The following is a 25525-nucleotide window of genomic DNA, read 5'->3' on the forward strand; positions in this document are numbered from 1 at the left end:
AATTGGGTATCTCCCTAGTTCACTGTATATTGCCATCTTAGGGGTATGCCTTGGAATTTTTAAAATAAACCGGCAAAAACTTATGTGCACATCTTCAATAGACATATTGTATTTACTTTCATCAGCCCATATATCACTACCATATGTAAGAATCGGTCTGATCAATTTGTCGAATAAACTGAGTTGTAGGGGAATGCTTAAGTTGATACCCGGGCCTATTTTTCCCTTAAGAGCAAAGAGAGCCTTCATACCTTTTTTCTTTAATATATTTATGCCTGTTTTAAATTTACCATTTGGTGTTATCGTGACTCCCAGGTAATTAAACTGATTCACAACATTTAGTTCCCTTCCCTCAAAAAAAAATATGTTGCTACATAGAAGCCGATTTGTCTTATTAAAAATCATTACTTTGGACTTGTCTGTATTGACATGTAATTTCCACTTTTGGGTATATGTTGATAATTTGTCTAAACAATTTTGAAGGCCTGTCTTTGATTTTGATAGAATTACTACATCATCCGCATAAAGTAGACAGCTAACTACTGTATCAAGCAATGTAGGAGAGTCAGAGCTGTCATTGTCAAAAATATTTGGAAGATCATTTATGAAAATATTAAAAAGGGTTGGGCTTAAGTTACATCCTTGTTTTACTCCTGTTGTGGACTGAAAGGTTTCTGTTAATCCCTCACTCGTTTTTATCCTGTAATTTAAATTATTGTACATATTTGTTATGATATTAAACATATGACCGCCAATATTATTATTGTTTAACTTTTGATAAAGACCCTCATGCCAAACACTGTCAAAGGCTTTCCTTAAATCAATGAAACAGGCATACAATTTATTTGATTTGGACCTTTACCATCCTTGTGTGTTTACTATGTAAATATTTGTTGATAATTGTTTTCAGTATAAACAAGTTGTCTGTTGTTCGACAGTCTTTCCTGAAACCGAATTGTTTGTTAGTCATTAGATTATTCATGTTTAAAAAAGATACTAGCCTAGCATTCAACACACTGGTGAACAATTTACCAAGGCAGCTAGATATTGCAATGCCTCTGTAATTTGAAGTGTCTGTTTTAGACCCGGATTTAAATATTGGTACTATTAACCCAGTATTCCATTTCCGTGGTATTTTGCCAGATTCAAAAACAATATTAAATAATTTTGTATAGCTTTTATTAAATAATAACTTCCACATTTAAACATTTCATTACATAATTTGTCTTCTGCTGAGGCCTTGTTATTTTTAAGATGACTGATAGCTTTTCTCATAATATACGAGGCAAAGTCGAATATATAATGGAATGCAAGTTTGCTTGAGTCCACGATGGGCCAGGAGTGGGGTACATGATTGCTATTATTTAATAGTTTTGGTAATGCCAAGAAATTTGTAGATGTAGAAAACATCTTGGGCACAACATAGGATAATCGGTTACATTATCAGTAATAATCTGGGGGATGATGTCACAAAATTCACTTGTATCGACAAAGCAATGATACAACTTGAACTGTGTCTGTAAAAAGTCAATGTAAGCAACTATCAAAGCCAACAATTTGTTGTAAAAACAATTAGAGAAAATGATTTTCACTTAAAAGTGACAGAATTAGTCTTTAAAATGTCAATCTACAAATTTCATCAAAATTAGAACAATTCTATGAATCAAGTCGTTCAACAGACTGAAAAATTCAGCCATATGCAGGTGCTCCATGGGTCTAAGTTGCAGAGTGACACACAGCACAATCTTTCAGTCTAATTGTTCAAAGGATGACACAAACAAATTTTTGAAATCTATGACATCATCACTTTTTAAACAAGCGACCTAGCGGCCGATATAGCTCCGCTGTGTTTATGTAGAGAATAACTATTTTTGACACATGTTAATGAAGAGGGTGGAAATCTTTGATAGCTCAATGCAGTGGCCAGAAAAAAAGTGGCTAAAATAAGCTGCAAAAATACGCAATTGAAGATTTCATCATACTTTGAATGTATCACATAGGATCATCCCTAAGAACATGTCAACCAAAGCTATCTGATGAAGAGTTTTTGAGAATAAATTTTTGACCAAAAATGGCAACAATTGCCCCAAAAAGTAAAAATTGCAGATTTCATCATAATTTCAAAAGATCAAACCTGTATACCAAATTTCAAAGCTGTTAGACAAGTACTTTTTGAGAAACGCATTTTTTGACCAAAAATGGCAAAATTGCCCCAAAATTACAAAATTGCAGATTTCATCATAATTTCAATAAATATCATTTAGTTCATCTATGGAAACCTGTATACCAAATTTCAAAGCTATCAGATGAGTAGTTTTGAATATACACATTTTTTGACCAAAAATGGCAAAAATTGCCCCCAAAATACAAAATTACAGATTTCATCAGATATTCAATATATATTACTTAGCTCATCTGTAGAAACCTGCATACCAAATTTCAAAGCTATCAGACCAGTACTTTTTGAGAAACACATGCTTTGACCAAAAATGGCAAAAATTGCCCCAAAATTACAAAATTGCAGATTTCATCATAATTTCAATAATTATCATTTAGTTCATCTGTAGGAACCTGTACACCAAATTTCAAAGCTATCGAATGAGAAGTTTTGGAAATACACATTTTTTGACCAAAACTGGTAAAAATTGCCCTAAAATTACAATATTGTAGATTTCATCATAATTTCAATAACTATCATTTAGTTAATCTGTAGGAACCTGTATACCAAATTTCAAAGCTATCGGATGAGCAGTTTTGGAAATACACATTTTTTGACCAAAAATGGCAAAAATTGCCCCAAAAATACAAAATTACAGATTTCATCAGAAATTCAATACATATTACTTAGTTCATCAATAGAAAGCTGTATACCAAATTTCAAAACTATCAGACCAGTACTTTTTGAGAAATAAATTTTTTGACCAAAAATGGCAAAAATTACCTTAAAAATGCAAATTTGCATATTTTTGCACAATTTGAACAAATCTGAAATAGATCATCCCTAGGGACCTATGTACCAAATATCAAAGCTATCTGACTGACAGTTTTGAAGAAGAAGATTTTTAAAGATTTTTTTACCAAAAATGAAAAAAATTGCCTTAAAAATACAAATATGCAAATTTCGCCACAATTTGAACAAATCTGACTGAAGTCACCCTAAGCAAACTGCATATCAAATTTCAAAGCAATCGGACAAGCGGTTTTAGAGAAGAAGATTTTTTTACCAAAAACACCAAAAAATGCCCCAAAAATACAAATATGCAAATTTCACCATGATTTGAACAAACTGAAGTGAGGTCACCTTAAGTCAACTGCATATAAAATTTCAAAGCAATTGGACTTGCGGTTTCAGAGGAGAAGGCAATTGTTGACGGACGACGACGGACGACGACGGACAATCAACCTATTTGATAAGCTCCGCGTCGCTGACAGCGGAGCTAAAAATTTGAAGTGATCATGACAAGATCAACCAAAAATAACATGGGTGAATTTCATCATGATTTGAACAAATGTGAATGAGGCATCAGGGAACTTAAAACATTTAACAATATTTGGATTGGCAGTTTCTGACTACAAAAGCCAGTGGATGGACTGACAAAAGACAGCTGTAAAGTGATAAGCCTTATAATGTTCACAAATGAAATAAATCAATTCTGGAACACTAGATTGATGAGTATCTGCTTCCCTTACAAATGTCATTGTCAAATGTACTGTATACACCATTATCATGTGTATGATACTGAATTTTGTGGAAATCTCTTTTGAAATGTCGAATCACTGACATACAAAATTGTTAGCATTTCATAAATATATTTCTGAGTGACTTTAAACAACTTTATTTCCATGGGGAAATTGTAGGATTAATTGCAGAATGTTTTTAAACTCTTTAGGAATATACATGTACAAACAAATTATTCCAGATATATTTGGCAAATATGAATGAACTCGTTCGTGTCGAAACATATTAACATGGCCTGCAAATCATCTCTGTGGAGGCATGTAAACACAAGATAAAACACAACACATAAATAGTAGAAATAAAACACTGACTCATAAAATTACTGCATAGATTTTGCACTTGCTGATGACTAGATCATACATTTCTGGTTTTCGGTTCTAAATTTCCCTAACAATGGGGCACTACACAGTCACAGTGCTTCTCAGGGGAAAGAAATACATATTTTATGTCTCTGTCTGATAGTTTAAAAACCTAGAATGAGCCAGCGCTCCTTGAATATTTGACAGTTGCCATGGTTACAAACTGAGAGGAATATAAATATTACAAGTTGATGTCTTCTCAGTTGTATTGAAATTCAAATTAAGTAGAAGTCATTATGATATTGGGTGACATTCTACAAGATAGAATAGCTCTAGAGGGGATACTATATAGATGCTGATAAAATATTAGAGCTGTGACTTTTAAAGCATACAGAGCCTTTGACTGCAAATGAAATGCAAATGAAATGCAATTTCTTCAAGAGTGTGACCGTGTGGGGCTTATATTTGTTGGTGCTTAGAGAATGATATCAAATTATTCAAAGAAACTTGGTCAAAATTGACATCTGATTTCTTCAATTAATGCACTGACTCACCAACTTAACAAATATCAATACAGCAAACAGCATTCATTTTGAAGTGAAATCTAACACTGATATCCTCAATAATTGATTTCATGGAAATTAGATTAATGACCAATGTTTAAGAATGCAAATCATGCAATTTGTGTGATTTATCAACACAGAATATTAATAAGCCTAAACTTGTGTATTATGAATGTGGTTTATCAAATGTAGAAAGTTGAAAGTTATGTGTAGTCAGCTCCCTTGTCTGTGACATTGCAAAACTCACATATTGTTTCAACGAGAGACATGAGCAGTGATATGATAACAAGCACACTATCTATTTCTAATGACAACACAATACAATGTTACATATCCTGACTTACAAATCAACTTCTTTTCCATTCACAGGCATTTCTAAAATGACAGTTCCAACATTCTACAATCACACATGTTATGTACAGGAGTGCTATCACAAGAGAAACTACACTAAATTCATCACATGAGCAACTTACTAATCATTTACAACAATAATTATATTCATTAATGGGATAACTTAATTACTGTACATGATCCACAACAATTGAGAAATTAAGGGACTTTCAATGAAATTCTAAAAGCTGAATTTATGAAGCAATAAGCACGTTATCAATGTTCCTTATCATGTTATTATGTTTCTTGATGATTCTTTAATGTGTTTTATGATGAAAGTTTTCTTTAATTTCCTATTTAATCAATGAACAAAGCACAAAACTAGGAAAACCAAAACTGGCACATTTAATTCACAGTGTTGATCAGGAAACATACATTCATGACAGACTACTGTTCATTTATGTACAGCAATTTTTGACCCAACAGTTTACCATGGTTTACAAAGAACAGATGACAGGGTTTATGAAGCGATAGAATTATTACACTACTGGTATCTTGCTGTCAACATTAACATCAACCTATATGTTACTTATTGATGTTAATGTATGACGTACCGTATTCCTCCGATTATAAGACCCCGCTCGAGTATAAGACTGTTGTTGTTTAGTTCAAGACGTACATGTCCATTTTTAAAACTGGTTATTTACAAAAATGTCTCTACATACTACATAAACTACATTGAAAAATGTGATAAGTGTGCTGAATGTGCTGTGGTTTCCATGCAGAAACAATTTTATCAGTTTGTGTTGTCTTTGGAAAAACATTTAGATTATACATTTTTTGTGCAACTGGTATTTTTAATATTCAAAATTGTAACTGTACTGTTATTCATAGTCAATATTTCACATTTTCACACTGACACAGCCTGTAAAATGGAAAGCAAAGTTTCGGTGCTTCAAAATGAAAACATAATGTTAAAATCTCATGTTTATGTTAACATTGAGTAATCGATTCAAAAATGCTATCTTTCTGCCATCATGATATAATAACAGAAATGCAATTACAGTGAAACATTTTGATTTTAGTACCCTAATACAATTCCACTGTGATAGATTTTGTGATTTTCTCTTCACATATAACTTTGCAAGACATCGGGAAAATTTGAAATCCCAACAACATTAACATCAATATCACTATGGTTATTCTATAACGTCATCTGCAACATATTCTTCATAAGTGACTTATCTAAGGAGGGAAGTCATCTGTTTAGGCCATTTCAAACATAGCGAAAATGACACTTGGCTCACATTTGATTTAATGTGGCAGGCCAGAAGTGAGTATACTTAAGTTTACCCCTGGGAACATGCATACCAAGTTTCAAAGCAATCAGACAAGCAATTTCAGAGAAATTGATTTTTTGACCTAATGTGGGGAAAATTGCTCCAAAATACAGATATAACAAGTCATCGTTGATGACACAGTCCCCACTTGTTAATGGGTAATTTGATTACAGGTCCTCAGAGAGGATAGAGTCCTCTTCATTAGGTCTGTGATAAAAATACTTTTGAATAAATTCGTTTGATACATGTCTGAGTTGAAGTTCAGGACATGAAAAAATCGTAATAAAATGGCCACGTTATGGCCATATTGGATCGTATCACAAAACAAATCTATGTGCATATGTATGACATAGGTCAATGTCCTTGTACCAACTTTGATTAAAATCGGTTGAGATATGCCTGAGTTATGGCTTTGTACATGAAAAAATCATAACAAAATAGCCGCACAGTAGCCATATTGGATCGTATCACAAAACAAATTAACGTGCATATGAATGACATTGGTCAATCTCCTTGTACCAACTTTGAATAAATTCGCTTGATACATGTCTGAGTTATGGTTCTGGACATGAAAAAACGTAATAAAATGGCCACATGGCGGCCATATTGGATCGTATCACAAAACAAATCAATGTGCATGTGTATGACATAGGTCAATCTCCTTGTACCAAGTTTGAATAAAATCGGTTGAGATATTCCTGAGTTATGGCTCTGTACATGAAAAAATCGTAACAAAATGGCTGCACAGCGGCCATATTGGATCGTATCACAAAACAAATTGATGTGCATAGCTATGACATTGGTCAATGTCCTTGTACCAACTCTGAATAAAATCTGTTGAAATATGCCTGAGTAATGCCTCTGTACATGAAAAAATCATGACAAAATGGCCGCATGGCGGCCATATTGGATAGTATCACCAAAAAAATTGAAGTGCATATCTATGACATTGATCAATGTCCTTGTACCATTTTTGAATACAATCAGTTGAAACATGCCCGAGTTATGGCTTTGTACATGAAAAAATTGTAATAAAATGGGCGCCTGGCAGCCATATTGGATCGTATCACAAAACAAATCGACGTGCATCTGTATGACATATGAAGTAATCCTTGTACCAAGTTTGAATGAAATCGCTCAAGGCATCTCTGAGATATCTGCGTGAACGGACGGACGCACGGACGGACGCACACACTGACGCACGCACGCATGGACATGACCAAACCTACAAGTCCCCCCGGACGGTCCGTGGGGACTAAAAATTTCACCACAACTTGAAGATACTCAACTAAGGCTGCCTCCAGGTACATGCATACCAAGTTTCAAAGCAATCACAATAGTTAATTCAGAGAAAATGATTTTTTGACCAAAATGCAAAAAATTGCCAAACAATTAAAAATAAGAAAATTTTGACACAATTTTAACAAATCCAACAGCAGACAACCCTTGGATCAAGAGAATCAAGTTTCAAAGCAATCCAACAAGAACTATGGGAGAAAATGATTTTTTGACCAAAAATGGGAAAAATTGCCCCAAAGTACAACTACGACAATTTCACCACAATTTGAAGAAATCTGATAGAGGCTAAGCTTAGGATCATGCATACCAAGTTTCAGGGGAATGGAACAGGCACTTTCAGAAAAGAAGACTTTTGTGACCAAAACGGGAAATATTGCCCCAAAAATACAACTATCAAAATTTCACCTCAATTTGAACTAATCTAATTACAGTCACCATAAAGAACCTGCCTACCAAGATTCAACCAAATTCAATCAGTGGTTACAGAGTTTTAGCAATTTGCTGGATTTTCCCTTTTTTTACCTCATTTGCATATTTTTGACACTGGCAAGTTCATTTGAACAAATTCATATCTCTACCCCTGGGTGCACCTGTAACACCAAATACTAGGATGGTAAGTGTTGCAGTTTTGGAGTTTTTGATATAGAAGGACATACTTCCGCACATACTACCGGTAACATGCATACTGACATACATACATACAGATGCCACCGACCTACCATATAAGCTCTCTTTGGTATATATATATACTACATGTGAGCTAAAAACCATACATGTACATATAGATCACAGGACGCGAAAAAAGAAACTGAATCAACTGATCTCCACTTCAGAATGAAGCTATGGCTACATCTCAATGCAAATTCACATGTACTAAAAAGTCACTGAACTCTTGTATCAGTGATCATCACAGTCATAGTACAATTACCAACCAAGTCTATCTGTCAGTAATCTCTAAGCACTGATGTACATGCAGACTTCATCTGTAAGTATGTTACCACCAGTTAAAATGATTTATTTCGAGATTATCAGTACAATTGGTTTGAAAACATTAAATATTTGACAAACAGACAGCTGGATGATTTTGATACATGTAGCTGACTGGTACATGTATTCCCTTCTCTGTCACACAATTGATCCAAGGTTTTTGTCTTGCAGAAAACTACGGATCTCACACACCTGGCCAGTCTATCTTTCATCCAGTTTCCAAATGACATCATTGTGATTTCGAATTTAAAAGTACATTCAATGACATCTTGCATTTATATTTCACCTGTGATTAGCTGAGCTTTACAATGTTGAAATAGAAGAATGTATTGACTTGTCTGACTTGATGAAAATGCTGTGGAATATTTACACAAATGAAAATCCACCTTTATTAAACTTTCCGTGTGTCTGAGTATAAATTCCTCTGCAAAGTGACAGGTCAATTATTCTGTCTCTCTGAATAACTGTTATTGAAAGCTGTCCAACGTAGTCTTTTCATTCAATCTGATCAGAGTTCAATTGCAGCTTGTTAGCTTGTTATCCAACTTGATAGCCAGATGGTGAGTTCTGTGTCACAAACTGAAATCGTTTTTCACTTTGATTGAATGTGTTAGTATCTGACAGGTGATGTAGACACTGACTAGCTAGCTAGCTATTCATATGCTTCAAATAAGACCTCACACAGCATTCACTATCAATATCCTGGGCAATTTCGAGGACTTGTAAGTTGTACAGCTAACATAGAAAGAGCAGATTTAGAAAACAGGGGTTTGGAGCACAGAGGAATTAATTGGTGGACAAAATAAGAAGAATTCAACCCTTTGAGCGCCAAAGTCTATTTTTGTCCCCTTTTTAAAATAAGCCCCGGTCAATTTTTCTCAGATTTTTGCCAACATTTTGAGAAAAAACTGTAGCCAATGAAATGTGATGTCCATTTGGTCAAAAATTGTCAAAAAATTACAGAAAAATTCATGAAAATTGGTAAAATTTTTCACTAAAATTTTGGCAGGAAATTACAGCGCTCAAAGGGTTAAACCTCAGTCATTCAGTTTTAAGAGATAAGAAAAGCGTTAGGGTTGAGGGACATACCTGGTAGGTAAATAGTGTGACAACCCTAGTATTGCCCCTAATATAATTGTATTGATATACCATACAAAACTCCAGTCACATGACTGCCCTGGTGGGGAATCCTGGTACCATTTAGCAGGGTACAGACCTTTGACAAACACGCTGACAAAAGGTTGTTTTTGTTATGATATATGATTAGTCCAAACAATACATAAATAATATTTTCGATTCTAAAACTTACCATCTACAAGAGTAATCAGACAATATCCCATAATATTACTTACCGGTTTTCCAAATGTAACCTCCAGTCTCTGTGTGTTGGCCTGTACTTGGATAAATGGTCACTAGAGTCAACACAGTCACTAGATACGTGTAGAAAGTAGCTGAGCGTTGCTTCATCATCGTTAAGTACTGTGGTATCTCTTTTCTTTTGCAAAGTTTTACTGGATATTGTCCGACTTGCAATGCTATGCTGAAGTTACTCTAAAAACTTGATGATCAAATTGACTTGTGGCTGTGATATGCACAATTGTTCACACTACAGCAGTTTAACTGATAGTACTATTCAAAATTATTTCATTTAGTTTCAAGCAGGAATTAATTTTTTGATTTTGCTTGAAGTAATCTGGACACAGTTAAAAACAGTTAAAGTCTTAAATTTCAAGTGATGCTATATTTCCTCTGCATTAAATTTCTCTTATCAAAAAAGTTAAATACTGCTTCTTAAAAAGACTATAATTTCCTAAGCTTGCTGTTGAAAATATCCTAAGTATGTATCTATTGATCTACCAGGTACCGGTCTATTGCACAATAAGATAGCTTTAACCTCATAGCCTTTCTTCACACTTAGCTGTGTTAAAGCATTTTTTGTCTCAGTTTGTCTTGAATGAATTTCGATGCTGCTTTGTTTGTAAGGTGTAACAAGCAGTATATTTTTTAAGTTAAGTCAGTGAAACAAGATTGTCTGGAGAGTGTTGTAAAGCAGTGATTAAAATACAGGTTTACATCACATCAAATGCTGAAAGCTTCCATTCCACAGAATTTGAATCTCAATATCATGTTCATTCCTTTGGTCAATTCCTGAAAACACCACCAACGCCAACAACACTATCATGAAATGACAGCAAAGTCTCTGTCTTTGGACACCAAACTATCACCCCTCTGAGAAATCTCCAGTTGACGTTGATCAATATTGACTGTATTCTGTCTTCAATTCAACTGCTGACAGACTGTTCCCGCAAGCTACCTGCAAAATGGAACGATAGCATGTCAGCATTTCAAATGTCAAAATTTTTACAGCATCAAAAATTCTCATCAATGTTTAAATCACAGACAGCACTGCAAAACATGTAATCCAAGCTGACTACTCAAATTCAAAAATTCTCAGAGAACAAATTCTACAAAATAATCAATAGCTGGTCAATATTACTCATGTTAAAGTGTACCTTTTATGGATTTCATCAATTTACATTACCAACTTTTGACACTAAAAAACCCTGCTGAGGTAAAATCAACATCTACCATCTGGTTTGTGCTGAGTATTCTGTGCCTACTTTTAAATACTGTACATGTCACATTCAAGAATTCGTTCCTTGGCAAACTGCTGGTTATTATATGATGATAACAGAGCAAATACCAGAGTAAGATGAAATAGCTGTGTATGATTGGGTCGAATCCACAATTACTGAAGAGATTTAAGTCATTACTCTGCAGTAACGCACTGTTTTATTTGCTTCTGAGAAATGTATTTCACTTGCAAGCCACCATTCTGTAACTTATTTGTCTGGATTTGGTGTAAAATGAGATTTAAGCCATTAACGATGTCTTGCTTGAGTGATAGACTGACTTATAAAAGAGCAGAACTTCCCACCTTGACATCATATAAATGTTTCAAAGTGATTGATGCATTTTTTGTGTGTGAGAATAGATGATATCACTCTGCTATTCACCTGTTACAAAACAGAGTGTATCAAATAGATGTATTACTGCATGTAATTTAAGGGGTATTATCAAAAACAATGGACAAGTACAGATTTCTTAGAGGGGTATTATCAAAACAATGGACAAGTACAGATTTCTTTGAGGGGTATTATCAAAACAATGGACAAGTACAGATTTCTTTGAGGGGTATTATCAAAATAATGGACAAGTATAGATTTCTTAGAGGGGTATTATCAAAAACAATGGACAAGTACAGATTTCTTTGAGGGGTATTATCAAAAACAATGGACAAGTACAGATTTCTTAGAGGGGTATTATCAAAACAATGGACAAGTACAGATTTCTTTGAGGGATATTATCAAAACAATGGACAAGTACAGATTTCTTTGAGGGATATTATCAAAACAATGGACAAGTACAGATTTCTTTGAGGGATATTATCAAAACAATGGACAAGTACAGATTTCTTAGAGGGATATTATCAAAACAATGGACAAGTACAGATTTCTTAGAGGGGTATTATCAAAAACAATGGACAAGTACACATTTCTTTGAGGGATATCATTGAAAACAGATTTCTTTGAGTATGAGGGATATTATCAATACAATGGACAAGTACAGATTTCTTTGAGGGGTATTATCAAAACAATGGACAAGCTCAGTGTAGTTTATTGCTTCATCAGAATGCTTGATGCAAGATGAAATAAAACGTCTCATAAATTTTGAAGAGTTTTATCTGATGATGGAGGCTGCACTTAAAAAATAGCGTCAATGATATGACACTGTGCTCCTCAGTGCATTTAGCGGTAGGGATGCAAGGAGAGAGGTTTGGGGAATGTTGCTGAGAAAGATGCAAAGAAAGGGTTGAAATGTGAAACTGTAATAAAACCTATTGTTTTTTTAGCAGTGAGCGTCCAGCTTGGTAAACATGCCATCTTGTACATGAAGGCAAAAAACATAATTTTCACATGTCCATCAAACTTGGAATTTGCATAGATCAACATAGATCATCCAAATTGATTTATCTGCAAGATTTTGTATGTTCCTTGCTACAAAATTCTGACCCGATTGAATTATAACAGGAAAACAAGCACGCATGATTGGACAGTGTGGACTGTGTATTGCATGCACTACATCTGCCGTGATGATGGATTGCCAGACGACCACACTGCATCAAAGAACTGTAGTTTAAAACGAAAATATAATTCTAAACAAACTTTCTTCGTGTCATTGATAGCCTTGATTTTCTTTGGATATTGAATGGACACATCTATTAAAGACGTCACTTTAGCTTGTCATTGATGGTGAAATTATTTTTTGCAGAAACTTGATCGGTCCAGCCAAGTACACATGCTTACTCATAACAGCTAGCTGGACTGTGATGATCACAACATTGTTTGTGATATTCCGATACGATACAAAATTAAAATAATTTTATTAATGTGTCGCATTGAGTATAAAGTTGCAAATGTTTCCTTGGGTATTGAAACAAATCAACACACCAAACAGAAGTGTTCATGTAAGAACGACCTGCTTGATTTCCATGGACTTTCTGGTCCGCCCATCACACTGGTATGTCTGTTTCCCCTCTAGCTTCCGAAAATTCTTAGTAAAGTTACAAATTCAATCTCAAAAGTTTTGAGTAAATTTCAAAATTGATTGTATTAATTAAATTGTCAGTTATCAACAAATTCCTTTTGTATGCCAATACAGCTCATCTCAGAACCGGACACACCTATATACACACAAGATTTGGCAACACCCTGACAAATAAATAATTAATTTTCAACAGCACTGATTTACATTTACAAATTATTCCATGTGAAGTAATTCTTCAATTGCAGATACAATGACAGAAGAGTTCAGCACTGCCAAGATATGAGTATAGCACACTGAATTTTGAACCAGAGTTATGAAAATGACTGAACTGTGTCACAATGAGTTTCTTTTATTAAATCAATCGTTTCATTTTTTCTAAGATTGTAGAGACTAAGGGTTAAGGATATTAGTATCTTTAAACCAGGAAAAAATACCAATAAATGGAAAGGATCAAAAGAAATCAACTTATTTATTTCTTTACATATTACAAAACCAGAAAGTAACAAATAATTCTAATTTAAGTGATTTAGGCCTAAGGCTAGTTTTACAAGCTTACTTGTCAATGTTTGATGATGGAAAGAAACAAAAAACCACAAATAAACCTCAAAAGCAACAAAATTCCAAGCATAACATTACACGATGGTTCAGAATATTCATTTATAAAGTTCACTCAAAATGTACTTTGAAAACGATAGTATTTGACAGCTGTACTGCGGCTACTTACTAAAAAGTCTGTTGAAAAGGAGTATTAAATATCGTTGTTTTTCAGGTCAACAAGTGATTGAATCAGAAACGTGTGTCATGAAACAATAAAACAACAACTGATAAATAAGTAACTTTTCTCAAGAGTAACTTGAAACGCCTCGCCTGAAAGAAAATTTCATCCCGTTTCACAGAAACTGACTGCGTATTCAAGCGCCACAGCAATGAACGGTCAGGGAAACCCTGCGAAAAATCACTCACACGTATGTACTCGTCCAAAACATTGACTGTTCACTTTTTAGCTGCATGATTCAGCCTGCCAAAAATATTTTTATTTTGTAGATAAATAATTGAATTTCTTACTTTTTTATTTCGTTTGTTGATGAAAAGTCATTTTAATATTTTTAGATACTTTAAAAATTTAAAAACCCGCTAAAAAGCGACTATTTGGCCAAAATTCAAATGAAAAACAGGAATACCAAGCTCGAATCATGGGCTATTTCTGTATGAATACTCTCAGTCTCTTTACGCCTATGCTTATTACTCTCGCCGATGCACGACTTTCGCATCGAAATTTTTCACTCATTTTCGTTGGTATGACTTTGAAACTCCAGGAAGCGATTGAGAAGAAAGGGTTACCCTGAATTATTGAGGTTTTTGCTGATAATTTGCCAAATTAAATGAGAAAAAACACTACACAAATTTCCACACGATTACACACTGAGTGTTTCAGAGGCTGGCCTTTCATGTTTTGCCGTCCGACCCAAATACCTAGGTAAAACCTCGAGCTACTGTACTGCAGCTAGTTCGTGTGGTACAACATGTGATCATGGACTGAGGTTTCTTGCACGGTTGCGCCGATGAAATGGGAAGCTGAAATTTTCACTCGTAATTTTACAAATGAAATCGTAAATCCACTCAAAACTTCGTATTTTTTTGACATATTTGAAACCCATGAGGAACGTAATTCATTCTCCCCTGCACAGTAAAACGGAGATCGAAACGACATGCATGTCAGGACCAAACGCACGCAAGATGTCCGTCAACATCCACCAATCTTGTAATTTACACCGACAGAAAAAAAACAATTTGATCGACATGGACGTTCTAACGTACATGCATCATTGTCTATCGCATTTTCATGTAAGCCAATACATGCACTCACACGTACACTCTAAGTTCAATTATAATGTCAATTCAACACGATCTGGTATTTTCGCTGATAGTGAGTGTGCAGCGTAAATGGTATGCTATAGTCGTTAGATGACACTGATCACGTGGTGTGACAAAATAGTTTTACGGAAGTTGTGATCACGTGGTGTGACAAAATAGTTTTACAGACATTGTTGACGGAAATGACGTCAATTTTGCTTCTCCCAACTCTATAAGCTTACTCAGTTACGTAACTTCGTCGCTAAAAATTGATATGTATATACCATGGTACGAGCCGTTTACCTGAAATTCAAATATGGTCAAGATTATATGAAAGATGAATTCTTGCTTACATTTTATGACACTTTCAGTTTCTGTATTTTTGCATCAATTACAAAATTTACAAAATACATTAGTTCACTTAGAGTAAATTTTCAATGAAAGAAAGGTTGTGATTACATATGTCAATGAAGTCCATCCGTAAAAAGATGTGAAGGTGAGAGACATCCTTGTCACTTTCTACTGATTTCTGATTGTATGTGTGAAAGCCAATTTGTTGTGTCATTTACATGGTCTTTGGATTCAGATATCTGTCGTAACAGTCATGCTCAGAATTACTGTAGACTTACAAAAAATATTAAATGGTGATTGACTAACTTCAAATGGTCATTTTATATATAAATTAAAAATCAGTTCCAATATTTTCCATATTTCCTGATTATATAGTTTACAAATATAGTATTTAAGAAAGAATGAAATCACAAGATATGCAAATTTAAATCACAACTGCATCAATTATGCCAGCTACTGTATGAGTGTGATACATGTATCTGCTCATGGACAAGGGTGATGCAAAAATCCTACTGACATGAGAACATAAAAAAAATCTTACCTCAATTTAGGTTTTTGAAATACTGTAAATCGTTTCATCTGTACACTCCACGTTCTGTGCAAACACTGGGCAGTCAGTTCTCCTTCAAACAATGGCATATGTTTCCACGATTCAGTTCATCATATCTGAAACACTGATGTAAAAATAAGCTTTTTTCAATGATTTTGTCTCCAGTGATGACGAACCCTGTTGGAAAGGTTTGAGACAGTGCTCACAGTGTCTGGCTATCACCATTTAACTTAATGAATTTTACACATTCTGCATATAGAGAAGCATGTGAAACTGTCAAGCAGAAATGGAGTGGAAGAAACCATTCTTTCAGGGGTTTCTATTACGGAATAAACCACTGCGGTGATGGGTAAACATTTTTTGTACTGTATCTTCATTACTTGCCTCACCTTGCAACCTGACGTTTATTCTGTAAGCACGTATTCTGTACTGGTATACACTATGCAGAATGTAATTGGGTAAAATTTATGTAATTTTGTAAAATAGACACCTTTAAAAATCAAATCAACAAATTTAAAACTTGGTTCCTTCTTAAATCTTCATAATTTATTTCATTTATGTTAATAATTCACGGTAAAACAACTCTCATAATTTATTTATAATAGTCATTGTGCACTATGTCAAGAGCCACTCTGTGATTCATACTTCATTGGCAAGGTGTTATTGCATTCTCATAACTTTGCCATACAGCATGCACATCCAAATTGCATACATGTATACCTGAAATAAATGACAACTGATTAACAACAGAAGGAGTATACATATTGCATGACTCCGTACCAAATCACACTGCCAATGAAATTAGGATATTATCAGAGACCACCAAATATATGATTGTACTCATACATTTACCACTACAGCAACACAGGTTGCGACAATAGCTATTTTCTCTGTGTCAGTGGTTTTGTTTCACCTAATACTTCTTGAGTTCTATAACAAGTCTATTGAAATTAAAATCTATTATACTGCGCTTACAAATATTTCATTGTACAGCCTATAGATTCTGAAAATAGTATCAGTTACTGTTAGCAGTTTGTGTCAATTCCTAACCTAGTTGATAGAAAGGTCTTCTAATTATTCAAAAACACTAAATTTGCAAGAATTATGGGGACTTGTCAGTGAAATACATACAATATTATATATTTTAATTTTAAAAATGCCACTACACATTTTTCCTATGTGTCATACAAAAGTAGGCATTTCGTATGTCTAGTAGTCATGGCCTTTTTACATTTATTCTCCCATAACCATAGTCAATCCATGGCTCTCCTGCAAGCCAGATCATGAAGCAATAAATTTCAGGTTTCTTCACTGAAAACCTGTCTCTTAATAGCCACCCAGATCCTTCACCACATGTTCATATCACAAATATTAATGTATTGCACAGGTAGAAATTAGCCCTGATACTTTATTCTAGTAGTTTCTGGACAATTAGTGGCTGTCAAGTGATTTCACAATCACGGATTATTTTAACACCATAGCAATGGTAACTAATGTACTATACAATTTATCAAGGACTTACAGTACATTTTCACAACTTATCATAGACAATTGGATGTCAACATAGTTACATTGCCAATTATTCATATAAATTACAAAATGTTCATGATAAATACATTTTTTCTGAGATGCAGCCTTTTTAAGGTAAACACATATTGTTTTGCCAGTCCTCCTCCCTAGCCTTTTCTGATTTCATGTACTTTTTAAACTCTGACACTGAGCGTCTCAGACTTCACTGAGGAGATGTCGTCATATGAAATACCAAATATACTTGCAAACTGTGGTAAATAATATTCATACATAATCATCACAAATAGATGTTCTTCAGTTTTTTCTTTTCCTCTACAGCAGAAAATATTTTTTATCACCAGTGAGTATAATCTCAATCATTTGCTAAATTCAGTTGCCAATTATTTTTCCGAAGGGGAAGTTTAATAATCAAACCACAAGTACAGGCAATATTTTAACAAGATGTGCACACATGTAAATGTCTCCATTTCCTTGTTTTGAATTGATTGTAATGCACTTATTATATGAACCATCTGCTATTGTGAACCAATCGTTACAATCATCTCTTCCATTAGACTTAGGAATTCACAAAAGATGCACACACCACATCTGATAGAAATTCAAGAAAGTTACATTCATATCTTTGTTTAATACTTGACATTCTTGTGCTAACCTACATTACAATTGCCATGGAAAGACAATACATCTTTGTATCAGACTCAAAGTGCTATTACTCAGTAACAATGGTTTCCAACATTTTATTTCGCTGAAAACTTCGCTTATTGTTACCATTCGCACATACATGAATCAAATGTTGGTACAGGATATTCCATGATTTCCTCTTGATCACAATGTCTACTGGATAATATATCTGTCACTGAAATCAGTATTGTAAAATAAATAAATAATTCCCAAATCTTTAAAGGTTTACCCTGTAAAGGAAAGACTCAAACACAGTAATTAAAAGTAATTACTATTGATTTTAATTTCTATAATTAATTTCTATATAATTTTCAAAAAATTCTCAATTGGATTACAGCTCCACAACATACAATCACAAAGCTCAGACATCTATAGCAATCAGAAATGCTCAGCTAAATTCCCATCTCTAAAACTGTTGGTTCAATAACTGACCTGCAATTTTCCAACCGAGACATTTCAACATACATAAACTCAAGCCTTAGTTTTCCAGTCACATTTCTGTTGATATAAATAATGCTCTTAGAATGTTTGGATTTTAAAATTGATTATTAATTTATTTTAAAATTGCAAGTCTCAGAATTTTCACCAAGTGCTAACTATAAAAGCTCTGTAAGCTATGGGCTGGACTGAGAACGCTAAATTGTGTGGAATCCATGCAAAAGTCTCATATATCAGCTTTAGAGAGTATGTGTTAAATTTCTGTTTCAAGACTTGTACTGTTTTCCCTTCCTGATCAATATGAAGCTGTATTCTTGGTTTTAAAACTTCCAAGTTTACAACAACAGCACAGTGCTTCTATCTTGACATGATATTTTACAAAAATGTGTAACTATTTCTTATAATTTGAATAATAAATGTTTTCAGATATAAGTTATATTATATCCATGATATAACTGTATGCAGCTGGCCTACCTTAGACCACCACATAGTCATCAATGTATCTAAATTCACAGATGTCAATAATGCATGAAAACTTTCAATCATTTTGTACTTTCCCATTAAAATATTGGTCTTAATAGTTTTTGTGCCTTCTTTTACTTTGATTCTTACTTATATTAAAGTAAACATATTATTATTATTCTGCATTGTAGTTTGTAAGTTCTTGACTGTTTGTTTTCTATGGTTATATGTTTATGCATTTGACTTTTTGAAACCTGTAAATAGGACTAGATCGCATAGGCATTCCTAATAAAGGAACAAATAAATACATAGATAAACAAATAAATAAATAAGAATTGTACAGTCTGTATGCATTTTCAACTCCTCTTGCAACATGTAAGATGAATTAAGGCATGGCTGGAAACAGAAATGGAAGAACTTAATTGATGAGTCATCCCTCTAGAGTTCATCCTACAGACTGTACAACTGCTGAATAAAACAGCCAGACTGTAGAGATTTAATAATGAGAATAAACTAGCTGACTGGGAAAACACCAATCAGAAAATGTGAAATGATATTACAAATTAGATACGAAATGATGGTACAAATTTGATTGATAACACAATTCAGTTTTGCTGATGACCTTCTGAAGGTCAATTCACACCTTCAATTTTCTCGGTCAATCAACTTGGGGATTATGTAAATGTACCGGTACTTACAAAATTTAGGCCTCTTTGGTGAATTCAGAACTATATTGGTGTCCCTTTCAAAATCAGATTGTTTCTCTTCATGTGTATGCGTTATCATAATCAACACTTCAATTCTATATTGGTGTAAATTCTATGTCAGTGACAGCTTGTGAAACATGTGGTGTTACATATAAACTCAGCAACAAAATCTGTTCTTCTGTTTCTGCACCATTACTATGAATAGGTAGATATTTATCCCTTTCCTGCTGAGTTTGTTGCACGTCTTTTTGCCAAGTCAGTAGAAAACAGTCCAATAGTAGGTGCCTGCAAAAGATTGCCTCTCATGCAGGCTATCCTGGCATAACTTTGCATATCGGCAGAAAACATCCATTATCAGGGTAGTTTGTCATAATCATATTTTGCATCTACACAACAAATATCACGTCTGTAGATACTGCGTTTCTCAAAATATTTGAACGGACACACATCCTCACAAACGGATATACATACATACATACATGTATGCATACATACATACATGTACATACATACATGTACATACATACTGACAACAGACGGATACCTATCCCAATAGTTGCTATAGATTATAGTCTAAAGTAACTAAGAATTGGGTGATTCTTCTGGAAGATCTGGTTTTAAATCATGTGATATGCCTTTATTCCATTACAAGCACACAGATCATTCCAGAATGTCTAAACAGTAATAAAAATTCATGGTGTGTTTAAATGAGTATGGCATCTTGCAAACCATTTAAAAATGAATTTCAGGGATAACAAGAACCAATGATTGATGCTCCGTAAATGACTTCTCTTGTCTTGGGAGTGGCTATTTATAATTAATAATAACACAGGTCAACTGTGTCATCTCAAAAGCTGTAATTCATTTGTCTGAGAAACCATACAGGAGGTATTTATGCATATGCACATGCACACACTCAATATGACAGATTGTTCCTTATGATGCAAAAAAAATGACAGCGAAATTTTGCATCAGTTTTTATTTGTCTTGTACTTGATGATGAATAAAATATGGAAGACAAAATACTATGGATCTCAACAGTCATTCAAAGACAGCCAACACAAATATAAGAGAAAACCTCAAAATACTGAAGCAAGTGTGTGTATGCACATACTGGTAAAATGTAATATTAATCGTAATTTCAGTGTATGGATTTTTTTGTCATTTGAAACCTGTTGAAAGTCAGGTTAGGCTGTAATGAGTATAGCAAAGCAAGCCTTGTGTGTCACTTCAACACAATACTGAACCCCATCAGAAATTCTAATGGAATCTGTCACAGTGTGTGCCACTTCAACACAATACTGAACCCCAGACAGATTCTAATGGAGTCTATCACAGTGTGTGTCACTTCAACACAATACTGAACCCCAGACAGATTCTAATGGAGTCTGTCACAGTGTGTGCCACTTCAACACAATACTGAACCCCAGACAGATTCTAATGGAATCTGTCACAGTGTGTGCCACTTCAACACAATACTGAACCCCATCAGAAATTCTAATGGAATCTGTCACAGTGTGTGCCACTTCAACACGATACTGAACCCCAGACAGATTCTAATGGAGTCTATCACATTGTGTGTCACTACACAATACTGAACCCAAGACAGACTAATGGAGTCTTGTCAAAGTGTGTCTCACTTCAACACAATACTGGACCCCAGACAGACTCAAATAAACTGCTCTGTGTAGCTTTAACACTTTAAAACTAATTTGGCAGTTTTGGAAATTGAAAGTGGGTAAGCTGCTTGAAACCTTAATGGTTCCAAGATAAATGATGGATTTGATGTCAGAGTTTATGAAAGTTAATGGAGTAGACAAATGGAAACCTTTTATATTTCCAACAAGAGGACGAATGTGTTATCAATGCCTTAGAGTCGATGAGAAATGATTATGCTCATTTGTGTAGAGTCTTTGTTCAGTTCAAGTACTCATTGTAGCAAAGCAGATATTCAGAACACAGTACAATGAAATATAGCGACCTGCCTCAATCTTGAAAACTGTTAAACATAAGTATGTCACATAATAGATGCACATTATCTTGAAAGAGCTTGCAAAACTTTATAGAGACAGCTGGAATGTTGTGGCGATGTGCATGCAAATATCTTTTTTTAGATTGTTTTTTAAGTCACAAAGGGAAAATAATTGACATGTTATAAAAAAGTACTTACTACATGTAAATGAAGCAAATTGGTGGAATGTACCGATACAATGTGGGCCGTGGTCAAAGAATTAGTACCACTGCAGCAGTACCAAAGAGATAAATTATCATGACCCCAGCCCTGAGTTTGATGTACAATGTATGACAGTGATCTGTTTCCAACCTGGGTAAAGTTGTGTAAAATGGTACTTTATACACTTTGTGTTCAGATTGCAGAATGTAAGGTGTGGCTTTAGCATGCAAAATAAAATGACTTTGAATATTGCTGTGAAACAGACTTGCAGCAGACACAGTAAACAACCTCATGTTACTAGTAGAAATGGACCTGTAATAGGGTCATTTACAGCAACAGTAAGCCAACCTGGACAGTTGCCTGTATGTTACCTTTACTTTTTCGTGCAGCATACACAAATTTTGCTGATACATGTACATGTAACTTTGATGAGCATTCTTACGTGTTTTGGTCTTCTAAAAAAGACCAAAGAAATCTAAAACAAAGGCAGAAAGCTATGAAAAATTGTAGAGAGCAAAACAAGCATAAACAATAATTGGATTCCTCTGTCGTTTTTCCTGGTGCATTACAGAATGGACCTCCCCCTAAAAATCAAACAAACAAAAAAAACAAAAAAACAAAAAACTGTCATGGTCCCATCATTTTTATGGAGGGAGCCCACATGCTCACTAATTCTACAATCTTAGATTCATCACTACTAAACACCATGTGCTGAGAACAAAAATGTACCTGTTCAGCCCAATACCCCTGAAAAGGTCGACATGAACCATTGACTCCAAAAGGTTTGATTGAACCCATCAAAGGCAGAAAGCTATGAAAAATTGTAGAGAGCAAAACAAGCATAAACAATAATTGGATTCCTCTGTCGTTTTTCCTGGTGCATTTGGTGCACTGCCATTGTGGTGAAAGGGTTAATAGAAACAGCAATATAGCATTGGTCCATATCATTCAGACTTCAAAAGTGTCAATTCACTGACAGAGATCCCGCAAAAACTAGATTTTTCAAATTCAAAGAGCTTATTAGTTGGTTTTATATATCACCATAAACACACTGTTTACGTGTATGTCCCATCAGTGGTGACTGTATATCAGTAATGGTTCTACTCCGGAATAAAAAGGACGCAATGCGTTCTGTAGACTCAGTACGCCAAAATAATCATGTGATGCCAGTACAAACAAACCCACATGTGTACTAATGCGTATGGAAATACACATACATCTAAGCGTGTTTGCGCACATGGCTTTGTTTGTACCGCGGTCGATTCGAATTCCGGGTTTGGCCTATTAGGTTTACATATCCTTAGGTGTAAAAATGCCTAACCGTTCTGTTGGCTTTTGAGGTTCCCCCAACTGGAATCAATAATCTGGCAAAACCTAAGTGAACACAACAAACCCAGAAGATGCGTATTTGATTGATCTTTTGTCATTGAAGCAAATAAAAGAAATTCTGTTGTTTGTAAATTAGTATGATCATATCCTGGCATCAATTTACGTCCAATTCATTAAATACATAAAATACAGTAATTAGTATGTGCATTAAACATAGCATGATTTGTTTATCAGATCTATATACCAGCAAATTAAATTATGAATTGATTACAAGCCCTGGACTGCAACACAAGCAGTGTACATGGTTCATTATAAATGCACATATGAACGTACAGTACATATGCAGAAGAACTACTTTTGATAATATGATAGGACTGTTATATGTAGTGCCAGAAACAAAGGATGAGTGGTTGATCTTCCAGTCTATAATTATGTGTTTTAATATATACACTGCTGAAGCAGTATAACTTCTTCATTTCAATACGGGTGCATGGTAATGGGTCATGGATAATTATACACCTTACAGAATCTAAAACAGAAGTCCTCTCAGAACTCTTATGCATTTTTAATCTCTGTATCACTGAACTCCATTTAACCTTTGACCTCAAAGTGAAGCAGCCATTCTCCAATTTATCAAATACGTCATGATCAATATGCTAACATGAAATATAATGTCACAAAGAGATACTGAAATGTTCTTGTGACATTGGACAATATAGGAAGAACAAGTCATCGTTGATGACACAGTCCCCACTTGTTAATGGGTATTTTGATTACAGGTCCTCAGAGAGGATAGAGTCCTCTTCATTAGGTCTGTGATAAAAATACTTTTGAATGAATTCGCTTGATACATGTCTGAGTTATGGTTCAGGACATGAAAAAAATCGTAACAAAATGGTCGCACAGTGGCCATATTTGATCGCATCACAAAACAAATTGATGTGCATAGCTATGACATTGATCGATGTCCTTGTACCAACTTTGAATAAAATTGGTCGAAACATGCGGATATGCCTGAGAAATGGCTCTGTACATGAAAAAATCGTAATAAAATGGCCGCCTGGCGGCCATATTGGATCGTATCACAAAACAGATTGACGTGCATATGTATGACATTGGTCAATGTCCTTGTACCAACTTTGAATAAAATCGGTTGAGATATGCCTGAGTTATGGCTCTGTACATGAAAAAATCGTAATAAAATGGCCGCCTGGCGGCCATATTGGATCGTATCACAAAACAAATTGCCGTGCACAGCTATGCTATTTGTCAATAAGCTTGTACCAACTTTGAATAAAATCGGTTGAAACATGCCTGAGTAATGGCTCTGTACATGAAAAAATCGTAAATAAATGGCCACCTGGCGGCCATATTGGATCGTATCACAAAACAAATTGATGTGCATATCTATGACATTGGTCAATGTCCTTGTACCAACTCTGAATAAAATCGGTCGAAACATGCCTGAGTTATGGCTCTGTACATGAAAAAATCGTAATAAAATGGCCGCCTGGCGGCCATATTGGATCGTATCACAAAACAGATTGACGTGCATATGTATGACATTGGTCAATGTCCTTGTACCAACTTTGAATAAAATCGGTTGAGATATGCCTGAGTTATGGCTCTGTACATGAAAAAAATCGTAATAAAATGGCCGCCTGGCGGCCATATTGGATCGTATCACAAAACAAATTGCCGTGCACAGCTATGACATTTGTCAATAAGCTTGTACCAACTTTGAATAAAATCGGTTGGAACATGCCTGAGTTATGGCTCTGTACATGAAAAAATCGTAATAAAATGGCCGCCTGGCAGCCATATTGGATCGTATCACAAAACAATTTGACGTGCATCTGTATGACATATGAAGTAATCCTTGTACCAAGTTTGAATGGAATCGCTCCAGGCATCTCAGAGATATCTGCGTGAACGGACGGACGCACGCACGCACAGATGCACGCACGCACGGACATGACCAAACCTATAAGTCCCCCCGGACGGTGTCCGTGGGGACTTTAGTAATGAGACTAGTCATACATGTACCAGGACATGTAACGGCACATGTATATGTTAAAGATGTATATACATGTATATGAACGATTTTTGCACCTGATAATACATGTATATATGGTTGCCTTTATTGCTCTCTGATCAATTTTAAACTTTGATCAAATGTCATCAGAAAGTCAAATAGTTGATGAAGACACCACAAATACAACACACATGTTCCAGTACAAATGTCATCTTGTTAGTTGTCAGTATGCATTCAACTTGTCACTGCT

The 25525-nt window shown here is 34.7% G+C and overlaps 1 protein-coding gene across 8 annotated transcripts in view; it reads right to left on the reverse strand.

The window, feature by feature from the left end:
- Positions 1-25525, reverse strand: part of LOC139117739 (thrombospondin type-1 domain-containing protein 7A-like) — a 229674-nt gene that overhangs the window by 40523 nt on the left and 163626 nt on the right. For all 8 annotated transcript variants that reach the window (XM_070680982.1, XM_070680983.1, XM_070680987.1 and 5 more), the window contains 2 exons: positions 15912-16044; positions 9910-10871 (listed from right to left, as the gene is read on the reverse strand). In XM_070680982.1, the coding sequence (XP_070537083.1) occupies positions 9910-10027 (118 nt within the window). In that variant the 5' untranslated portion in view covers positions 10028-10871; positions 15912-16044. The remainder of the gene's footprint in view (positions 1-9909; positions 10872-15911; positions 16045-25525) is intronic.

The sequence above is a fragment of the Ptychodera flava genome, chromosome 18 (genome assembly GCF_041260155.1).
Source record: "Ptychodera flava strain L36383 chromosome 18, AS_Pfla_20210202, whole genome shotgun sequence".
In the NCBI taxonomy this organism is placed as follows: Eukaryota; Metazoa; Hemichordata; class Enteropneusta; family Ptychoderidae; genus Ptychodera; species Ptychodera flava.